Below are 23,570 nucleotides of genomic sequence, written 5' to 3'. Positions count from 1 at the left end.
GTTATTTGCCAAGTTAAAGCTGTAATTAATGTTTACAGTGTAATTTTAACCGACAGGTAAAAAATGACGGTCATCTTCTTAAGTTAAGGCTCGCACTCCGTCCGCTTTAAATAAAGTAGTGCCATTGTATTGCATTTATTATGTTGGCTTGAGAAAGCCAACATACTGTTGTTGCACTTAAACTTATTATTATTCCCTCTTCTTTTCTTCTGAGACTAAAATTTCTAACTCTAACTCGTCCTAGAGCTTTCAAGCTACAGCCATCAAACTTTGGACAGACTTTCGGTCTGATCTGACGAGGTGTGCTATATCTTTTCTAACTGATGGGACCTTCCGAATTCCTAAACGGGGCGCTGAAACACCCCAAAATTTCCATTGACTTAACATTGAGACAAACTTTGACGGGTCAAAGCTGCGAGTGAGAAACTTGTAGAAACTTGTGGCTTACCACATTTAAGGAGGCTGACAGGCTGTGTAAGAACATACCTCACAATGGGGTGTAAGCTGTACCCCTGGGGTGTAAGAGGCCCCCAAAATTTCCCATTGACTTATAATGGGGCAGGAAACATGCCCATAAAAGGGAATAAAAGCGTCCCAGATGGAATATCTTCACTTTAGAGGGTCTTAGAGACATGGGGGTGGGCTCATTTTACTCAAGCATCCAATCAGTCTCTTAGGATCACCCCAGAGCTATTAAGCCACGCCCCTAGCAACAATTTTGGGTACCCTAGCAACATCTCCCATAGACTACCATTATAAAAAGCCCAGATGGATATCTTTGCACCAGAGTGTCATAGAGACATAGGGGTGGGCTCATTTTACTCAGGCATCCAATCAGTCTCTTAGGATTCTTATTGAGGTTTTAAGCCACGCCCCTAGCAACAAAATATGAAGACCCTAGCAACATAATAAACAAAGCCTTATATCTCTGGATCTGAACATCGTAGAGACACAGGGGTTGGACCGTTTTTCTTGTGGTTTGACGTGTAATCATTATGGGATGCCAATTTTCTCCCTAGCAACCAAACTTAGTACCCTAGCAACGGAATAAACAAAGCCTTATATCTCCGCTTCAGAACATCATAGAGACACGGGGGTTGGACCGTTTTACTTGTGGCTTGAAGTGTGATCATTATGGGATGCCAATTTTCTCCCTAGCAACCAAACTTAGTACCCTAGCAACGGAATAAACAAAGCCTTATATCTCCGCATCAGAACATTGTAGAGACACGGGGGTTGGACCGTTTTACTTGTGGCTTGAAGGGTGATCATTATGGGATGCCAATTTTCTCCCTAGCAACCAAACTTAGTACCCTAGCAACGGAATAAACAAAGCCTTATATCTCCGCATCAGAACATTGTAGAGACACGGGGGTTGGACCGTTTTACTTGTGGCTTGAAGGGTGATCATTATGGGATGCCAATTTTCTCCCTAGCAACCAAACTTAGTACCCTAGCAACGGAATAAACAAAGCCTTATATCTCCGCATCAGAACATTGTAGAGACACGGGGGTTGGACCGTTTTACTTGTGGCTTGAAGGGTGATCATTATGGGATGCCAATTTTCTCCCTAGCAACCAAACTTAGTACCCTAGCAACGCAATAAATGTTAGCTTCATGCTAGCTTCCTGCTAATAATGCTAGCTTCATGCTAGCTTCATGTTAATCATGCTAACATCATGCTAGCTTCATGCTAATCATGCTAACTTCATGCTAGCTTCATGCTAATTATGCTAACTTCATGCTAGCTTCATGCTAATCATGCTAACATCATGCTAGCTTCATGCTTATCATGCTAGCTTCATGCTAATCATGCTAGCATCATGCTAGCTTCATGCTAATCATGCTAGCTTCATGCTAGCTTCATGCTAATCATGCTAACATCATGCTAGCTTCATGCTAATCATGCTAGCATCATGCTAGCTTCATGCTAATCATGCTAGCATCATGCTAGCTTCATGCTAATCATGCTAGCATCATGCTAGCTTCATGCTAATCATGCTAGCATCATGCTAGCTTCATGCTAATCATGCTAGCTTCATGCTACTCATGCTAACATTATGCTAGCTTCATGCTAATCATGCTAGCATCATGCTAGCTTCATGCTAATCATGCTAGCATCATGCTAGCTTCATGCTAATCATGCTAACATCATGCTAGCTTCATGCTAATCATGCTAGCATCATGCTAGCTTCATGCTAATCATGCTAACATCATGCTAGCTTCATGGTAAATCATGCTACCTTCATACTTAAACATACTAACAGCCAGATAGCCTACTAAACTAAATTTATGTCAAACCGTTTTAAACGTTCAGGCTACGCTTTCTCAAGCCAACATAAAGTTTGTCTTCAAACTTTACTATCTAGTTTAAATGAATTATCATATTTATTTAAATTCATTAAATAATTTATGAATGACAGCCAACACTGACAGTGACAAGGCAATCTTTATTTGAACTAATCATTTATTTAAATGAATTATGTAAAGTGTGAAATAAAACCGACGTCTCTAACCACGATTACTATATAAGGACACATTATTTATTGAAATGGATTAAAGTAAATGAAAACAAAAATCAAACAGTTGGAAATCTCTCTCTCGCTCTCTCTGTAAGTGTAACTGTGTTACTATGGTTACCAATGTTTATAGTAGTGGATTAATTTCTAACTTTAATCAAACTGACTGGAACTACCTGTGCGTTAAACGGTTTTAATGCACACCTTCCAGCCAATCAGAATCGAGTATTTAAACAGACCATGGTATAATTAGAATATATATATATATATATATATATATATATATATTTAAAATCAACTCTTTCACGCTTAAGGAAAAAATATTTTAACTGACTCCTTGTGTCCATGGCGACGCGTCATGATTGTCCGGTGACACAACGCATCGTTTTATTTTGTTTTTCCTTCTTTTATAAAAAATATTCACTAACTTACTCAACTATCTGATATTCTGATTCTTTGTTTAAAAACCTTTATAAATTATCTTGATCTGTATTGTTTTACTAGTATTTATGTGTATTTAAATGTCTGAAACATAAAATAAACATTATGTGGTTGGTTGAAAATTCTGCATATTAGTTATTAAATATGACAAGCGCTAAGCGCGTCCGTCTCTGTCTCACCGCCAACAAACGCGCAATAGCAGTTCTCGACACGCCTTTGCCTGACCTCTGATATTTCTGATTCCGATACTGACATTTGCCTGGCTTATTTGTCTAATAAATTATTGCATTTGGATCTGCCTCTGCCTTCTCACTCATTATGGTTACATGCTTATGCTTAATAATTTTTCACAGTAATACGACAATAAATGTGGCACACCCAGATTTTCAGATGCACACCCAGAGTCTTTTTTCTGGTTATGCTACTATTGTATGTTTATATATTTATAGAAGAAAATTTTCTGAGACACATTAAACTGGCAACTTTTTTTGTAAAAATGCTGGCAGGGAAAGAGTTAAATGCAAATGAGCTTCTGTTTCTCACTCATTTAGAGACAGTGAGGGCTTTCAGTTTATGATAAAGAAGACGCTCACGTTTTCCAGATACTCGCATAATCTCATGCAAGCAACGTGAGTGTCTCTTTTATCATAAACCCTTTAGACGCGTCTGCAGCAGGCACTTCACTTATTTTGACAAGACACGCGATGCACACAGGATCTCTTGATGCGCAGAACACATATTTTGAAAAAAGGAACCACACACATGACGGGCTACATACTGTACATGTTGTGACAAACTTTACATCGAGCGCCATCGGAAAAAGAAGTCACTGGCCGCCACTGGTAAATAATGACAAAATTTTATTTTTTAAATAAAATATGCATAGCTGTATTCAGGGCATGTAGACTGTTGTGATTAAGGTCCAGAACATGCTAATTCAACCCTGAGTAAAATGTTTGGAGTGGATACGGAGAGTCACAAATAAAGCCACCGCCTGCTCCGAGCGACAGCCGCTTCCCGTGCGGGGGTCGTGTTTGTTCTGTTTGTCCTGTTTATAAGTGTAAACACCAGAAGAGCCAGAACTGAAGTGAGGCCAGGAGCACATTCACTACTCTCCAAACAACTACAGAAGCAAAATCAATTAGCAAACACACTGAGATGACAGCATGCATCCCCTGGTAATGCTGAGATACGATCCGTCTGCAATGTGTTATTGAGACGAAACACCCAGCGGTCCTCCTTTTTGTTCGGAAATAAACAACAATTTGGACCGACTTCATAAAGTAGCTTTCCAGTGCTCAATGGTGCACTTTAAAAGTATAAGCATATTTCCCTAATGTATTGGGATGGTGCGTGATGCTTTTGTCAGAGCGGTGCCGGTTAAACAGAAGCTCCTGAGATGCTGGACAGACAGGCGGGTAAATTAATGGCAAGGATTAGAGTGGGTGTGGAGTGCTTCTGTTCCTTCTGTTCAGTGTTTCTGTGAGCAGGCAAGCTCAACCATCAAAGCCCGCTGGATTCATAAGACTCTTATAGAGCGACAGTGAGTATCTGACATAATCTCTTGTCCTTTAATAAGTGGACACAAACTGACATACACTCATCATCATACTCTCCTATCTTCCTCTGCATGAGTCACTGGAATTGAAGTGCACTCAGGTGTACACACATGACACCTGAAAGGCACTCTGAACATCACAATGGCCTGTTGTATTGAAAGTTTGCTCTGGAAATGTCACAGTAGGCCATTGCCATTATTTCAAATGGAAAACACAAGGGCATGCTGTGCTGGACTATCAATACAATGAACAAAAGAGCTGGACAAGAAATTGCAAAAAAGGCCACAGTGAAAATATTTTACCGCAGACTAAAACGAAGATGTTTTTATATACAACTCTGGAAAACTATAAGAGACCACTTCAAAGTTATTTTTAGTTACTATTTAGAGAAATGTGATCCTGTATAGCTCAGTGGTAGAGCATTGCATTAGCAGAGTAAACGGTCATGGGAACACAATGCTGATAAAAATTGTATACCATGCACTATAAGTCGCTTTGGACAAATGCATCGGCTAAATTAATACATTTAAATGTATGTGCTTTTTGTTTAATATTCATTTCATTTGCATTAAAAGATTTAAAAAAAAAACTCTTTAACTCTTTCCCCGCCATTGACGAGTTATATCGTCAATTAAGAGAAAACATTTGCATGAAAAAACGTGTTTCTGTTGAGTTTTTATGTTCATCAACTAGTTATCCAGTACTTACCCAATTTATAAAAAAACTGAAGCAATTTTTTATTAATTTTACACTCCATGAATGTTTTGATAATCATTCTGAATCTGATCTCTAACAAAATTCCTTCACAGAAATGCTATTATTTCAGTGTGAACAATGAACAATGTGTGAAAAAAAATATAGATACGATGAAATGTTTTTTTTCCCCGTTTTGTTTGTTTGTTCGAAAGCAGAGAGTCTGTTCTTTCATTTATGATATATTTGTATGTTTATATATTTTTAAAAGAAAATTTTCCTGGAAGGAATTTTGTGAAACTTTTGTGAAAATCACAAAAAATACCTGCGAGCAACCTTTTAAAAAAAGGCTGGCGGGGAATTCAAACTAATAAAAAGAATTTTTTAACCCTGATGTTTGATCACAGTAATTAATCATTTTTGTGCTCCTGTAATTGAACCAATGACCTTTGTGTTGCTAACATGATGCTCTACAACCTGAGCTACAAGAACATATTTGGACTGCATAACATAATTTGCAATAAAATATTTGTAATAAATTAAAAAAAAACAAAGGCATTTTTATTTGTGGACTCAAATGTACAAAATAATACTATATTAATAACATGGCAAAACAGTGCATCCGTCAGTAATCCACCACACAGCAGTATTAGACAGTTTTGATGCTGTAAGCATCCAAATGCCCCAATAAGTTAACAAAAACCTTGCACACAGTTCAAATACACAAACGTACAGCTTCCAGTATAGAAAACCTGGGTTCCTCTGATTTCTGCTTACAATGCACAAACGTGTCATCTATATGATCTATTGCCAAGGAGGAGGACCAAGGCTGCCCATTCATTTTATTCCCAACCTGTTTCACAAACCATCCATAAAATATAGGTTAGGAATGGAACACTAAATATAACTTCATAGATATAGCCGTTACAAACTATACACTTTATCCCTCACATCCTAAAGCTTTAAAGCGTTCACGATTTTTTATTTCCTTTGGTGTGTAAGTGTGTATTAGTACATGTTACCGATATGCATAAGGTACAAACCCCAAAGTACATAATGAAGCGAGTTATCATCTCTAACGTAAATCTCTTTTCTTGGACTACAACAAGCACACAGATTGTAGGCAACAGTTTACTTCCTAGGATTGGTGATGTAGTAAAGACCGACATTATCATAATTCCTCCAGCTTCAGACTCACAGCCTGTAAGTTAACTCCTGTTAGCATTGCATCTTTCAAACATGGTAAGGAGCGTCACATTTCCGGCTGACATCAGAGGTATTCAGGCCAATCACAACGTAAAGATTAGCTGCCAATCAGGGACAGCGCTCTTCAAATCAATGAGTTTTTTACAAAATCCGAGAGTGAAATCTGGAGCTAAAAAATGTATGGTATTTGGAAAATAATGTGTTTTCTGAACCATAAACCACGCGAACATATTGTAATGAAATACAGTAGGTGCACTTTATGAGAGGGCCAATTGAGTTCTGATTATTGATGGAGTCAAATGAATGCTGTCCCTATGTGATGTAAAGATGTTGTAAATTTAGTTGTTGTGTTTTTATCACCACCAACATCGCAAACTATACATTGTCCTATTATATATAAGACCCTGGACCACAAAACCACAGGTATATTTGTAGCAAAAGGCAAAAAAATGTATGGATCAAAATTATCATTTTGTTTTTATGCCAAAAATCATTAGGATATTATGCAAAATCATGATCCATGAATTCTACCACAAATATATAAAAACTTTTATTTTGTAAGTAGATGCAGTGCTAAGGACTTCATTTGGACAAAATTAAAGGTGATTTTCTAAATATTTAGATTTTTTTGCAGTCTCAGATTCCAGATTTTCAAATATTATCATGTCCTAACAAACCATACATTAAAGGTATAGCGGAGGATTTTCTTTCCCTGTGGATCATCACAACTATTGGTCATCCTAGGTGTCAATCATTCTGGTGATATGTTAACGTAAGGCCGTTGTACGTGCTTGTCCCTGGGTTTACTTTCTGCACATGCGCACTTTCAGGTGTATATGTGTGGTGAGCTACCGTTTCAGACATTCATTGAAGCTCGCGTTCTCACCGTGTTTTTTTTCCAAACTGTCTGAGGGTCGCAGAAGAAAAAGGCCTCTGAAGAAAGAAACAAGACCAAAGTGTTTTTGGGAGAATATTTCACACAGGTTGGGCTTCCCACTGATGCCTCAGTCACGAAGTTTCTTGACAGGTAAAGTTTGTCATGCTTTTTGGAGAAATCCATTTAAAATCACTGCTAGTAAAAGTTGATGTAAGGTATGATTAGCGATGCTAGCCCTGGCACAAGTCACGAACCGCACAGACACGGTAAACATCTCAGTGTATGAGATGAGATTTTTTTTCTAAAATTCTGGAAAATCTTCTGCTATACTTTTAATGTAAAGCTTTTAGATAATCTATAAATCTTAATTTCGAAAATTTACCCTTATGACTTGTTTTGTGGTCCAGGGTTACATATATGGTGGAATATAGTGGCTTTAATAGATTGGAATAACTGGACCACTGAATAACTGGATCAAATAAAAATGTTGTCGTTATTTTCTCAACCTTATATGTTTTCCTAAACCCATTTGAATTTCTGTCTTCAGTACAATGCAAAAGGTCAGAAATGTCTGTAAATGACAACCCCATTCACTTTCAGTCTCATACAGCAAAGCTTTGCAAAGTAACACCTATTGTGTTGCACAGAAAAAATGGTATAACAGGATCAGACGCGAACGATGAGGAATTTGTGTTTCTGGGTGAACAAAGCCTTTAATAAGCAGGTCAAGCTTTCCAGGCAACACGCAAGCTATGCAGAAAAAAATCCATGCTGGTTTTCACGGTAGGATATATAATTACTGTTCCTGTTTTGTTAGACATCCCGGGTTAATTAGGAGTATCATTCCAACAATGTAACCTGGATGCCCAAAAGGAACAGTTGGACAAGAGTGGGTGGTGTAAGTAGGAGATCATCTGTGAAATGAACAAAACTATTTTACATATTGTAGTCAGCAGCATGTAAAGAATGAGGGTCAGGGTTAATTGTAATGTTTGATTGCATAATTTTCACAATACTTATATTGTTACTCAAATCATTTGTTACTTTTGTTACATTTGTCACATCACTAAACTGCTGATATCGACTGTGCATTTTTTCTTGTTATTGTAATACACTGTCTGAGTTTAGATAGATAGATAGATAGATAGATAGATAGATAGATAGATAGATAGATAGATAGATAGATAGATAGATAGAAGCTAAAAATATGCCAGCATTTACATTTCAGCAGTGACACATTATAAATACAACATAAATCAGAGATTTAAAATAAAACTTTGCCCCTTAAAGCCCCTTTGCACATAAAGTGACCAAAACAGGTGTCACAGATCCCATTGTCGAATTTCCTATTGTCGTCCGTCTTTCTAATCCAACATGATAGTAATATAAAAACATTAAAAAGATCAAGTTTGAAGAAGTTCGAAAAGTTTGTAGTTAGGGCAGAGACCAAAACCATGTCCTTCAAGACCGCAATAAAACGCACAGTGTAAAATCCCAAGACCACAGAACACAATGATTTTGGGAGTGTGTGATGTCAGATTTATGTGGATTATGTGAAAGGTGAATGAGATTTAATTTCACAGGCTGATGGCCTGGCAGATATTCTGTAAAGGGTTCCAATAAAAACCAGCACATCACATCACTAATGGTCCATTCACTTAGATATTACTGGAAACCGTTTGTCCTTATCCCATTAGATATAGGGTTATGACTGCGCCGTTTCACACCATTTAATATTAAGGCATTAATTTTAAAATGGATGAAGAGCCCACAGAAATAAAGAGGTTTAGACAAGTCACAAATTTAGTTTTACATAAAACGATCAAAACGTAACCAGTTGAATATTGATTATATTGTTGATATCTATCTCTGTCTGTCTGTCTGTCTGTCTATCTGTGGCAGCCGGTGACTTCTTTACTTCGTGGGCGCTTGATGTAAAGTTCGTCACAACATGTATGTAGCCCATATGTGTTCTGCGCATCGAGAGACCATGTGTGCATCATGTGTCTTGTCAAAATAAGTGCCTGCTGCAGATGCGTCTATAGGGTTTATGATAAAAGAGATGCTCGCGGTTGCCAGATACTCTTATAATCTCATGCGTAATCAGAGTTTACTGTTAACCCTTTCACCGCCATTGACGAGCTATCTCGTCAATTAAGAGAAAACGCTTCCCCGCCAATGACTAGATTTTCCGTCTTTCCGCAATACCGTTATTATCCACCAGGTGGCACCCTTCCGCAACTTTTTAAACCTGGAAGTATTGCCCTATGGCAAGCGGCTGCATGTCCGTGTCTGTTTTAAAGATCGCTCTGAATGGGATCTCTATGAAAAGTCCGTCACAAAAATGGAATTATCTCTGCTTTTTGCTCAAAATGTGGTGTTTTTGCAGAAACCTACCCATATTCAAAAGCTGATTACAAAAGAACCCCTGAAGGTAGAATGAAACGTTTTTTTTTTTTTTTTTTGAAAGCAGAGGGTCTGTTCTTTCATTTGGTATGTTTATATATTTAAAGAAGAACATTTTCTGGAAGGCATTAAACTTGAAAATCATGAAAAATGCTGGCGCTGGCAGGCAACTTTTTTTAAAAACGCTGGCGGTGAAAGAGTTAAGGGAGTGTCTTGCGTGTATTTTATGAATGTGAGGGTCTCTTTTATCATAAACGGTTTTGATGCGTGTGCAGCAGGCACTTATTTTGACAAAACACGTAATGCACAGGATCTCTCGAGGCGCAGAACACATATTTTGAAAAAAGCAACCACACACATGAACACTTATTTTGAATTTGCACCCCTCGGTTGAGCAGTCACGAGCCACCACTGCTATCTGTCTATCTATCCATCCATCCATATATACATACATACATCTATATACATACATCCAACCATCTATCCATCCATCACCACACAAAAAATGCTCAGCCCAGGGTTGGGTCAAAAAGGGACAAACCCTGCCGTTGGGTTAAATTAACCCATTAAATGCTTACATTTAATCAAACAATGGGTTAAAATAACCCATCATTTTCAGTTGAAGCATCCCAGCATAAGTTAAATTACAACCCATAAAAGTTTTCAGCAAAATGACTCTTCTGTCCTTATCTGTACAAGCACCTTTATGTGGAGCATTTCTAGTGAACTCTCCCTTAGGAGTTGTTCAACTACGCAACAAAACAGTCCAACGCTTCAATATCATAAATCACCAACGCTCTTATAGTGTACTCATTTCTTCAGATGAGAAAACACTGAAGAATAAATAAACACAAACCATCTGCAATTTAAAAATCTACTAAAACAAGATTACAATCCTTCAGTTAAAAATGTCCAAAAATATGTCTGTCTAAATGAACAAATATAAAGAGGGTGTGAAATTTGTCATCATTTACTCGCTCTCATGTTGTTACAAACCTGTATAAACCGATCATGAGCCCCATTGACTGCCATAGTAGAATAAAACAATGGGGTTCATAATCAGTTTTGTTTCAAACACTCCTCAAAATATCTTTCTTTAGGGTCATCAGAACAAATACATTCATACAGGTTTGTTACAACATAAGAAAAAAATTATTTTTTGGATGAACAATCTTTTTATTTTTTTTATTGCCTACCTGTAATTTTCCTCCTCTGTTTCGTTTGCAGAGAAAATATGACCATTAGAGCACCCATGTTGTCCCTTTGACTCTCTATAAGCTCTGTTCAGAAATCCTGCCGTCTTCACCTCAACAGCTTTCTTCTTCAAGCAACTGTGGCTCTTTTCCTTAAGTGTTGTACAAGTGTAGATGTAGACCTCAATGACGTTTCCGGCAGTCCTAGCAGTTTCAGATGCAACGGTGGAGATTTCTTTGAAAAGCTCCTCTACTTTGGCGCAGTTGGACAGCAGTTTAATTGAGCTCTCCGCGTTGCGCCCTCCGTGGCTGTGCCTGTACTCTTTCGCAGGCACTTCTTCACAGGAAATGAATGAGAGGTGGGAGGGAGGAATTGAGCGCTGTTGCTGCCCGTGAATGAGTCAATGCGAACTAGTTGCTGCCGACTCAGAGTTATTAGCAGGGATGCCGGCTATTTGAATTCGAGTGCACCATCAAGCAGAGCGAGGCAAGTCAGCGCTCATTAAAATGATGCATAATCATACATACACTTAAACCAATCACTTCACAGACACCCTTCATCTGTGAGAAACGTGCACTCTTCATCAGAGGACCAGCAATGCTACCATAAAATTGGTGGGCTGTGGGTAAAGTGACTTCCTTGGCAAGCATATTTATGTTTATATTTTTATTAATGAAAAAGGAGAGGCGGATGTTGGACAATAGCTGTAATTTAAGAGCTGTGTGCATCACTGTGTCCGCACATCCATGAATATGGAAGGATGCGGAGTCACATGGAGGTTTCTCAGAATTTAGCACTGTGTGAAGTTAAGACTTCCATGGAAACTCAAGTGGGTGTGGGAGGAAAAATGCTGCTGAGCGACATGAAAATACATCTGGTACATTATTTTGCACATGAGAATGTCTCCACTGTGCTTTTGCTACTTGCAAGTCTTTCATCTTAAAGCAACTGATTAGCGAAAGTAGGCAGAAATGATTGCCCATGAATGTGTGGGTGTGCAAATTGCGAAAGCAAAGAGCTTTTCGATCGAGCCTCGGTCTTGCATTTGACAGCTGACAGCTAATTTTTCCAATTTTATTTATGACAAAAGGAATTCTAGTACATACATTCAAAATGTTCGACTCGTTGCTCATTTTCTTTGCCACTTTTCTTATTTTCTGTGTAATCTTGTGCAATATGCTATTTGAGTGGTTCAGAATCAACCCTTGTTCTGATGGCCACGTTTGCTATGCAAGGTTAGACCATAAAGAGGGGTGGGGAGTAGGGATTTACCGATAAGATTTTTTTTTTTTTTTTGGCCGATACCGTTTTAAACAGACAACTTCTGACCGATACCGATGCTGATATCGATATTAAACACTTGTATACAATACTATACAGTTGGTCTATTAGCTAGTTTATTTCTGCATCAAATTATTTTTACTGAACATGGATTGGATCTAATTAACATTCAACTGACCAACATAATAAGAGAGGCACAAATTAAGCTAAAACAAATATAATAAGACAGCATGACAACCTTCAAAGGTGGTTTTAATTATTCAGCATTTATTTTATTAACAACATTAACAATTTTTTACATATAATGTATTTCTTTATGCAGTTAATTAATAAACAATCGGTATCGGCCTTTCTCGTGCTATTGCCGATATGCCGATGGTTTCAAATTCATAAAAAATCGGCCGATTAATATCGGCGGCCAATACATCGGTGCATCACTAGTGGGGAGGTGATGGTATTTCATGCATTCTTACTTACTTAAAAAAAGAGTTTTTAAACAAAGGCAAAGTGTAAAAAAAGCATTATTTCTAGAGTATTTCACTCCTCCTCTTTCCTATAAGTTTCTAAAGTTTTTCGAATATTGTTAACTGTTACATATCACAGACCCCTTATTCCTTTTATGGGCACTTCCCCCAGAAAAACACGCCCACACGTCAATCAGAGTGAGAGTGAGAATGCTCCTCATTAGCACTGTGCCTTCAAGTAGAAGTCACTTGCATTACTGCATGTGACAACTTTATTATATATCAAGAATCAACTAAAGCAAAAGTGTTTTTGAAAGTAAATGGAAGAAAACCTTATTCAGCTTTCCAAGTAACCACGTCTTAAGACAACAGTCGATGCAGTTTGTTTTTTTCTGGACATCAAGTTAATTGCAAATGGGTTTATGTTTGTTACGAGAGTCACCAGCTGACTTTTAATGTTAGCTTAGCTGCCACCTGACATTAAGAGTGTTTGCTCTATCTTCTTTTTTAAATCTAGACCTAAGACCTATTTGGGTGATTCTCACGAAATCCAGACTTAGAAGGTGTCCAGCATCAGAATTTTTTAAAAGCCCTTGAAGCCATTTTTTTGCACATATAAGATTAAGGTCTGAACTTTAACCATTATTTTTAGAGGATTTAAAAAATATTTCCTATAAAATTATTTCCATTTTTTAGATTATCATTATGGAAAATTATCATTACCGCAACATGATATTACATTAAATATATGCATTTACAAACTCATGTTTCAGTAATGAGAACTAAAAAGTTGACACACAAAATTTCAACTTTTATCTGGAGTGAAAAATAAGAACTGCTTACCTGGTAGCCATTTTTAGTGTCACAGTCAATTATGTCCCTTCCAACAATTATTTTTTTAAATGTTAGTTCATTGAGGGCTTAAACAATGATTGAAAATTGTTGCGGAGGATGAGAAAATTGGTCTTGGACACATTTATATTCCTTATTATTGTCTCTACATTTACCAATGATCACCAATACCACATGTTTCTTTATTGTAAATGTTTATAGTATAACATGCACTGAAGCTTTTTACTTTTTAGATTTTTTTATTATAAATATTTCCATGTCAAAGAACCCAAATCCAGTCATGGACACGTTGTGGTAATGAAAATTTTCACCCTAAATGTGAAAAAAACTACAAAATTGGTTTGTATGATGTCATTTGAAATCATGAGCAAAATAGTACACGAAGAGATGTTTGTAACTGTATGCTTCTTATTTTGATACTCTTACTTTGCATTTGCTTTTTTATCAAAATGTTTCATGACACCTCATAAGTCTAATTTCACAAGAATCACCCATTTCTATTCCTTAGCCTTTTCCGATTATTAAATCATGGATTAGTAATTGTTTTCTTTGTTAATTTTATTTTATTGAATTTTATGATTGTTTTGTACACCACTTAAGCTGAATTTAAATGAAATTAAATAAAATTTACTCAAATGAGTGTGAAGTGGCCTCAACGTTAAAAGACTCTGTTCAGGAGTCACAACCACAGGCGGTAAGAAAATCAAAAACTAATCTCAAGTGTTTGGTTTTAAAAAAGGGTGCATTTAATGTAAACAACATGAACATATAGCTGTGCGGTACTCATAACTCTTTATCTCCTTCCACTGTAGGCTTTCAAGAGTTCAGCCTTTTTTGGAAAAAACTGAAAGGCTGTTCTGCCTTTCATAAATCTGAAAACACAAAAAACTCTTTGGACATATGAAGGATAAAATACTACTTTATGTATTGCTCAAACACGTTGCAAAGACTGTTAAAGACTGAATTGCTTTAAAACGCTGCTGAAAATGCCAGGTGGACCCTGAATGGCATTTTTTTTTTAAGCTGACTGCCTGTTTTCTTCAGCTGAGCACTTTGGTTGCTGTGATATTTCTGTTTTGATTATCAGTCGTTGTACGATGCGCCGGTTGGTTGTTGTGATAATTGTCCCGTCCCTCCTCAACTGTGATTGGACAGCCGAGGGAGAACTGACATTGGGCTGAGTGTTTCACCCAAAGTTGAATATTTTTCAACGGGGAGCGCCGGCTTTCAGCGCAAAAAAAAAACACAGGCTGCTTTTTTTTTAAACACAGCACTTTCATTGGAAACAATTGAAAACTTATGCTGGCCGCTGGCGTAAAAGCAAACAGTTTTTCCACATTTCTGTGTTCAGGATTATTTGGGCGGTGCTAGAATGGTGACATGATGATGCACTGGAGCCACTGGCCCCGCCCCTAACACAATCGTCAGCATCTATTCAGGTTTTAGCGGTATTTGAAAGTTGAGAGAGATGGCAGCTTTCCAACAAGTGGGCATGGTTTCAGTGGCAACAGCAGACACACATCCTCCTGAGAGCACTGAATCCTGCCAGATTTTGTTAACCTATTTTATTTATTTGGTGTTTTTTTTTCATTGAAATTTGTCTGGGTGGTTAATATCACTTTAACTGAGAACATATTTAATATTGAACTTTACACGGACTTTAAAGTGTCATCTTTGTCTCAGATGTTTCTCATAAAATTGCTTAGGAGAAATAAAAATAGAAACAAATGAGACAATTGTTAAAATACATCAAGACTATGGAGTTGTAAACTTAATAAATTATAGTTACTGTAATATAATCTGGGTTTGAGAAAAGTTTAAGTTAATGTTACCTTTTTAATAATTTTTACTTAAAAATGCAGGCACTACAAGTCTGAGTTTGTGACATTTTTAAGATTCATTCTGAAACTCTAATGGAGACATTAGTGAAATGTCCAGGTATCTTATTTATAAAACTGTGCGTAGGATCCTTACTAAAAGTCTACGTATGCACAAAAGCCAAAAATGGCATACGGCAAAAAAATATTAAGACATAAAACAAAGCAATGTTCCCTTTATAAATTACAGATCACCTACAAGTGTGCGTACATGAATCATCCTCAGATCCCACACTTCAAGCCCATTCTCCCGTCAAGTTTGTTTTTTATAGATCACAACCTTTGCATGGGAACTGTTGTACGCACGTTTCCAGCCCAGTTTTGTGCGTACGCACGCTTTATAAATGAGACCCCAGGGCTTTGTTTGAGGAGAAACATGTGAGACATGTGGAGACGTAAGCAAAAGTTTTAATTAATTAAAGAGATCTCATCTGTGATTTTTTTTCCTTATGTGATTCACACAGTATGATGTACAGGTATGATGCTACCCACATACTGTACGGCACAAACACAAAAGATTCACCTGCAGCATCTAGAGAGGTCAACAAAGCCTCCGTGAAGCCTCTAAAATTGTTAGTCACACACGTAAACAAATACACAGTGTGCTCATATTTTCCTTCCTTCCACCCACACCTCAGTGCATCTACGAACCCTGTGACCCTGTGCCAATTCACTACAGACAAAATACCAGCATCAAAGGCCAATTCCCCAGCATGACAATAGTGTGCTCAGTGTGTGGAAATGATCTCAGGTCCTCGACAAAAAAACAAACCAACGCACATATACTGCAGACACAGAAACAGAGTACCACCAACAGAGACCCACCTCTTGCTTTCTGATCGCTGCTATCATTCTTTTATAATAAAACTAAAGAAAAGTAAATAAAAGTAGTCTAAATAAAATATGTACAGTCTGAACTTTTTTGGTGGGTTTGAAAATATTTTGACCCAGTGGGGTTAATTGTAACGCTGTGTTACAACAAAAACTTACATCCACTTCAAGTATATAGATAAAATAGTATTGAAATATTTGCCAGCAAACTTAATCTTTAGCAAGTGTTACAACTAATCCCCTGCCTGTTACAATTAACCCCACCTATGGGGTAAGTTGTAATGTTTGCACTTCTGTCATGTTTGGTGTAATTGTCTAAGAATGGTAAGTAATAGAAACAAACTTCAAATGTTCATTTGTAGCAGAGATGTGTGTGTTGCTTGTGTAAAAATATAATTAATCAAACTCAAATATTTTTTGAATGATAGAGCCCCTCTCTCCCCTTAAAGTGTTTTTTTACACTTGTTTTGTAGTGATAAACAAACACTGAATGAATCATGTTAATTCAACTTATGTTTTTAAAAGTGTTTTTTTCTTTGTTCACATTACATTTGGACAGTTATTACTTTATAATTGATCTTAAAAAAAGCTTTCAAAAAAATAAGAAGCAAGACTGTTATGGTTCTTAAATGGTCCCCATTTGTAAATATTTCCTCATTACAGTTTTTCTCAGTCGATTTGGTACATTTCTCAAATCATCCTTGACATTTGCAAAACAGTAAGTGGATTTCTCGAAACAATTTGTACAAATAGCAAAACACCATGGATTACCTGCAAAAGCCACTCTCTTGCTCAAAATGCTTAGTTCATCGCTCAAAAGTAAATATCTGTGTCCATGAACATGTCAGTGCCATCAGAATGACAAGTCATTGTGTCACTGTGTACGGATAAGACAGTCAAATAGCTTAGTCATGTTGTCAATATAACAGTTTACTCTACTATGTAAACTATGGCTAAAGTTTTAATGGCAATTACAGTTTTTCTCAGTCGCGTTGGTGCATTTCTCACATCACTATTTACATTCGCACAACAATTAATGCAGTTCTTAAAACAATTAGTACAAACTGCAAACCCTTGTTGATAACCTGCAAAAGCATGTCACTTGCTCAAAATGGATAGCAAGTATTCGTGTCAATGAAAGTGCCAGTGTCATCACAAAGTTCTGACACCATTGTTTATAAACAAGATAGGCAAATGGTTTAATCATGATTTTATTATGACAGTTTACTTTATAAATGTTTTTCAATGCAAAAAGTCAGATCTTGGTGACACTACCTGAAAATGCTATTTGCACAGCTATTTGAAAAATACAGTAAAGTTATACATTACTGTATTTAGTGAGGTAACTGAGTACAAGACACGAATATGAATGTTTCAGATTTTTACTCCATAGGCTCTTTGCAATTCTAATTTGTTCACAGCATAAAAGAAAAAATACACCCTTATTTACAACAAACATAAACTCCCTTTGGGTAGAGCTGTGCACAACTGTAAACATGTGCACAAACTGATGTGCACAAATGACTAAATGTTGTGGAGGTTGAACTAACTGTTCTGCAAATGTAAACAGTGATGTGAGAAATACACCAATCCGACTGAGAAGAACTGTAACATTGTCCCAAACGATCAAATAATTTGGCAGGTCAAAATTCAGGAGGACAGATTTAGGAAAAAGTATAATGGAAATGTATAGAAATATGCTTGACATATTATGACTAAAGACTTAATGCTATGAATTTATGCCTAAATTTTGTGTGGGGTGAGACTATTCAACAGAGATCGATTATAATACATTTTAATCAACATGACGTAAGCAATTGATAATGTAGGGAAAAGCAGAGGATTGTACATAATCATTTGCATGGATGTACCAAAGCATTTGCAACTTCTTCAAAAAAATTAGAAACTGCTTTTTTGATGTGCACAAGTGACACTATGATGTGAAGACTGAAGAGGTAGTTTTGAGATTTCAAATCTGATCTGAGAAATGTACCAAAGTGACTCAGAAAAACTGTAATAATAATACAACACAATGATAAAATGTACAACAAATTATTTCATGGACCCCTTGTCTAAGCATTGAGGACCACCAGAGGTCCTCAGACCCCACTTTGTGAACCCCTGTCATACTACTGTAACAGCAGTAAACCAATGTCACCATGTACTGTATTGATGTAGCTCAACTCATGGAGCGTGGGGTAAATAATATCATTTTGCAAATTTGACACAAACTGAAGTCACTTTAACTGTAAGTTGCTTTGGAGTATTTCTCCATTCTTAAAATTTGACAAACTGCACAACATCATGGATTGTTCAAAATCCTTAGTTCATCTCTCAAAGGTACATGTTTATGTTAGTGAACATGTCAGTCCCATTAAAATGGCAAGTCCTTGTGTCATTGTTTATGAACAAGACAATCAAAATGTTTAGCCATATTGTCAGTATAACAAGAGTACACAATTATAAGTGTCAGTATTTTCTGATGTAAACTGTGAACGAATTCACATTTTCACTCTCCAAATAAATTCCACACATTGCGATTTTGAATAAAAAATTACAAAATTGTAACGGTTCTCTGGACACTGTAAGAAATGTCAAGTATTTTCAAAATTCAATTAATATTTACAAAAGACTAGAAAAAACCAAAGGTCAACAAGTTTGCATGATGTGCCTTGCGGTATGAAGAACTAATTCCTAAATGTTTGGAAGTGTAAGACTATTCAACAGAAATCATGTATTTTGATGAAAATTACATTAGAAATTAAAAATGTAGCAAACACAGACAACTGTACATAATCATCTGCATGATTGTACTAAAACCTTTGCAATTGGTCCAAAATAATGGGAATTTGCTTTTATGTTGTGAACAACTGATTTAATGATGTGGAGGTTGAACAAAGTGTTTTAAAAAATGTATTTCTGATCTGAGATATGCTCCAAAATGACTGAGAAAGACTGTATGTAAAAAACATAGCACAGTATGTGATCAACTGTAAACCAATATTTATTGCCCAAAAGTATTTACAAACTTTTAAAGAAGCTTTAAAAAGCAAGCTATAGGTCCGAAAGCCTAATCGCTACAGTACCGGCCCAACCTGGACCTGATTTTTTTCATTTATAAAAACTACTAAACAATCAAAGAAATTAGAAACATACTGTATCTGCAAATAGGATTAAAGGTTCGTGGCTGTTAAAGCTAAAGCATGTCATTTTTCCAGAATAATTTCTGTTGTAGTAACACACTGTGTCTTTAACTACAAAAAAATAAAATATAAAAATATCCCTATGCCCAACCACACAGTGGCAGTATGAGACCAGATTTTAATCTCTGAACAATACAGAACTCCAAAACTGTACCTTTATTTTGTATCATTACTCTTTAGCAGCCTTTAACTTTAAGAGCATATAGAAGAGCTTTTACTTAAACCTGCCTTCTTTGGCGATCTAATGGCGGATTCATCCGAGGTATGCTTTTCTGATCTGTCCACACCAGATCGGGAAGCTGTGAAGGAGGTGCTGCCCGGCCTTCGCAGAGTCAGCGTGCCTCACATCACCCTGACCACAGACACTCGTAGGCGGCCGAGGCGTACTGCGAGCCAGCACCCGTCTCGATGCAGCTTCACGGACCGCGTTCAGGCGAACGGAGACGCCATCGCCCAGCATGAACACGGTAAGACTCCGCTTGTCATTGTAACCTGCACTACTTGCCACATGTACAGTTTAGCTTCTTCCGTCAGCATAGAGGGGTTTACATGTGCTAAGTGTATTGAAGTAGTAAGGCTGACGGAGAAGGTTGCTGAACTAGAAGCGCGCATCCGAACGCTAGTTGAGGACAGTAAGACCGCTAATGTTATTGTTACAAACACTGTTTCGGGTGCGCCTAGTGTTAAGCGTAATACACATGGCTCGGTTCCGACTTCAGAGTCAAGGCGGCTGACTAACTGGGTGACTGTCAGGCGGCATAGTCACATTCGGCACCCAAATCACGCTCCTGTTTTAATATCAAACAGATTTTCTCCACTCAGCAATACACCGGCTGAGACGTCTGTTAAAAGTGCCCTGGTTATTGGAGATTCTATACTCAGGAACGTTGACATTGAGGCACCAGCAACCATAGTCGATTGTATACCGGGAGCCAGAGCGTCTGACATTAGATCCAAATTAAAAGTGCTGGCTAATGCTAAACGTAAGTTTTCTAAGATTGTTATTCACGCCGGCACGAATGACACCAGACTCCGCCAGTCGGAGATCACCAAAGATACTATTAAAGAGGTGTGTGAAATTGCAAAAACAATGTCAGACAATGTAATTTGCTCTGGTCCCCTCCCCGCCTACCGGGGAGATGAAACTTACAGTAGATTAGTGTCTCTTCATGGCTGGATGTCAAAGTGGTGCCCTCAGCATAACGTAGGGTTTATAGACAATTGGAAGCATTTCCGGGGAAGACCTGACCTGCTAAAGAGAGATGGCCTCCATCCGTCTCCGGAAGGTAGTGCTATACTCTCTAGAAATCTGACCAATAGTCTTACTTTTGATATAGTCTGACTATCCAGGGCCCAGGTCAGTAAACAGACAGATCGGCTTACCCATCAGTCTGTTAGCTGCCTTGACATGTCAAGATCACATATATCCCAGCACATAGAGCCTTTTTTACCAGAGTACCAACACATCTCGACTGTGTCTGTTCCTCGAACAAATAAATACAGAGCACCGTCTACCTCGTCTCGTACAAATCTTATTAACATAAAATTAGAACACAATACACTAAAAGATGAAACTCAAATGTTAAAATTCGGCCTTCTTAACATTAGATCGCTTACCAATAAAGAACCTATTATCAATGAAATAATTACTGACCAAAACTTAGATGCACTCTGTTTAACAGAGACCTGGCTTAAAGCAGACGATTACATCAGTTTAAACGAATCCACCCCACAAGACTATTATTATAAACACGTTCCTCGCCTAAAAGGGAGAGGGGGTGGTGTAGCTACAATATACAACAAAATGTTCAAAGTAAACCATAAATCAGAACTAAAATTTAATTCGTTTGAAATAATACTGTTAAACATGGAAATAACTGATCGTAACAACAAACAGCTTTCGTTCATTTTAGCTACCATATATAGGCCTCCGGGCCACCACACAGATTTTCTTAAAGAAATAGCAGACTTCCTATCTGAGCTTACAGTCACTGTAGACAAAGCTCTTATCGTTGGTGATTTTAACATCCATGTGGATAACTCAAAAGATGCATTAGGACGTGCGTTTATGGATGTTCTAAATTCTCTCGGTATTAAACAAAACGTGTCTGGACCCACGCATACTCGTAAGCACACATTAGACTTAATTCTGTCACTCGGACTCAATATTAATGACATCGAAATATCACCCCAGAGCGATGCCGTTTCAGACCATTGCCTTGTGTCATACACAATACTTCTAGATAGGACCGCTCAGTCTACAACATGCTACAGATTAGCCAGAACAATAATTTCCACCACTAAAGATAGCTTTATTAGCACTCTTCCAGACCTGTCTCAAATGAAACATGTAGCAGATAACCGTGAAGATCTGGATATTATAATAGAAAACCTGAACAACGTTTGCTCTAGCACGATGGATGCCGTTGCTCCCATACGAAAAAAGAGAATCAAAGGAAAAACGCCAGCTCCATGGTACGACCATCATACTGCAGCCCTTAAAAAAGTAGCTAGAAAAATGGAAAGAAACTACCGAAACACAAAGTTAGAAGTATGGCGTTCAGCATGGAAAGAGAGTGTTCAACACTACAGACAGGCTATTAAAACCGCCAGATCTACCTATCTCAGTACGCTTATTAAAGAAAATCATAACAACCCTCGTTTCCTCTTTAGCACAGTTGCGAAACTGACTAGAAACAAAGAACAAACAGAAACCAATAGTAAATTCCAACACAATAGTAACGACTTCATGAACTTCTTTACTAACAAAATTATTTCTATTAGGGAAAACATAGAAACTACGCAAGCAGCCACCACTCAACCCAATAGTACATTTACCACTAGATTATCATACGAACATCTTGAGTCATTTAAACCTACTACAATAGAAGAGCTCTCTAAATTAGTAACGTCATCTAAATCATCGTCCTGTATATTAGACCCCATTCCCACAAAATTACTAAAAGAGGTATTTCATGTAGTGTCCGACTCGGTACTAAATATCTTTAACTCATCGCTAGAATTAGGATACGTTCCAACAGCTTTCAAACTAGCAGTTATTAGACCGCTCATTAAAAAACCAAACCTTGACCAGGGAGATCTTAATAACTTTAGACCAATCTCAAATCTACCTTTTCTTTCTAAAATATTAGAAAAAATAGTGGCAAGCCAGCTACGCACATTCATAGCGAATAATAATACATATGAAAAGTTCCAATCAGGATTCAGGCCCCACCATAGCACAGAGACAGCGTTGCTTAGAGTTACAAATGACCTCCTATTAACATCCGATCGTGGTGAAATCTCAATCCTTATATTACTAGACCTTAGTGCAGCCTTCGACACAATAGATCACAGAATCCTACTCAATAGACTAGAAAACTATGTTGGCATCAGTGGTCAGGCGTTAGCCTGGTTTAGATCGTATCTAACCAATCGATATCACTTTGTTTATGTAAATGAGGAAGAGTCACATCACTCCCCCGTTAAATACGGCGTACCTCAGGGATCAGTTCTAGGCCCTATCCTATTCTCGTTATATATGTTACCTCTAGGAGACATTATCAGGAAACATAACATAAGTTTTCACTGCTATGCGGATGATACCCAGCTTTACATCTCGTCACATCCTAGCGAAACCCACCAGTTTGCTAAGCTAACAGACTGCATTAGTGATATTAGGGACTGGATGGCACATAACTTTCTTATGCTAAACTCCAATAAGACAGAGATACTTATTATTGAACCAAATCGCTCCAAACATAATATGTCAGATTACAAGTTGCCCATAGATGGCTGCACGGTGGTGCCATCTTCCACGGTTAAGAATTTAGGCGTAATGTTTGACAGCAATCTATCTTTCGATAGTCATATCTCCAACGTCTGCCGCACAGCATTTTTCCATCTTAGAAATATCTCAAAAATACGCCATATGCTGTCTGCATCAGATGCAGAAAAGCTTATCCATGCTTTTATGACCTCTAGATTAGACTATTGTAACTCGTTACTCGGGGGATGCCATGCAAATCAGGTAAACAAGCTACAGCTGGTTCAAAACGCCGCCGCAAGAGTGCTTACTCGATCTAAAAAGTATGACCACATTAGTCCAATTCTGGCATCTTTACACTGGCTACCAGTTAAATATCGCATACAATTTAAAATATTAC

General features: G+C 37.4%; 1 protein-coding gene across 5 annotated transcripts in view; it reads right to left on the bottom strand.

The window, feature by feature from the left end:
- kcnip4a (potassium voltage-gated channel interacting protein 4a) overlaps positions 1 to 23,570 on the bottom strand; it is a 205,733-nt gene that overhangs the window by 59,570 nt on the left and 122,593 nt on the right. Inside the window, exon 1 of one of the 5 annotated variants that reach the window (XM_065288914.2) lies at positions 10,899 to 11,317. The exons of the other annotated variants lie outside the window; for them this stretch is intronic. Coding sequence (XP_065144986.1) covers positions 10,899 to 10,956 — 58 coding nt within the window. The 5' untranslated portion in view covers positions 10,957 to 11,317. Of the gene's footprint in view, positions 1 to 10,898; positions 11,318 to 23,570 lie in introns of those variants that run through there. 5 annotated transcript variants of the gene reach the window in all.

The sequence above is a fragment of the Paramisgurnus dabryanus genome, chromosome 2, assembly GCF_030506205.2.
Source record: "Paramisgurnus dabryanus chromosome 2, PD_genome_1.1, whole genome shotgun sequence".
Lineage (NCBI taxonomy): Eukaryota > Metazoa > Chordata > Actinopteri > Cypriniformes > Cobitidae > Paramisgurnus > Paramisgurnus dabryanus.
This window is presented reverse-complemented; position numbering and strand designations above follow the sequence as displayed.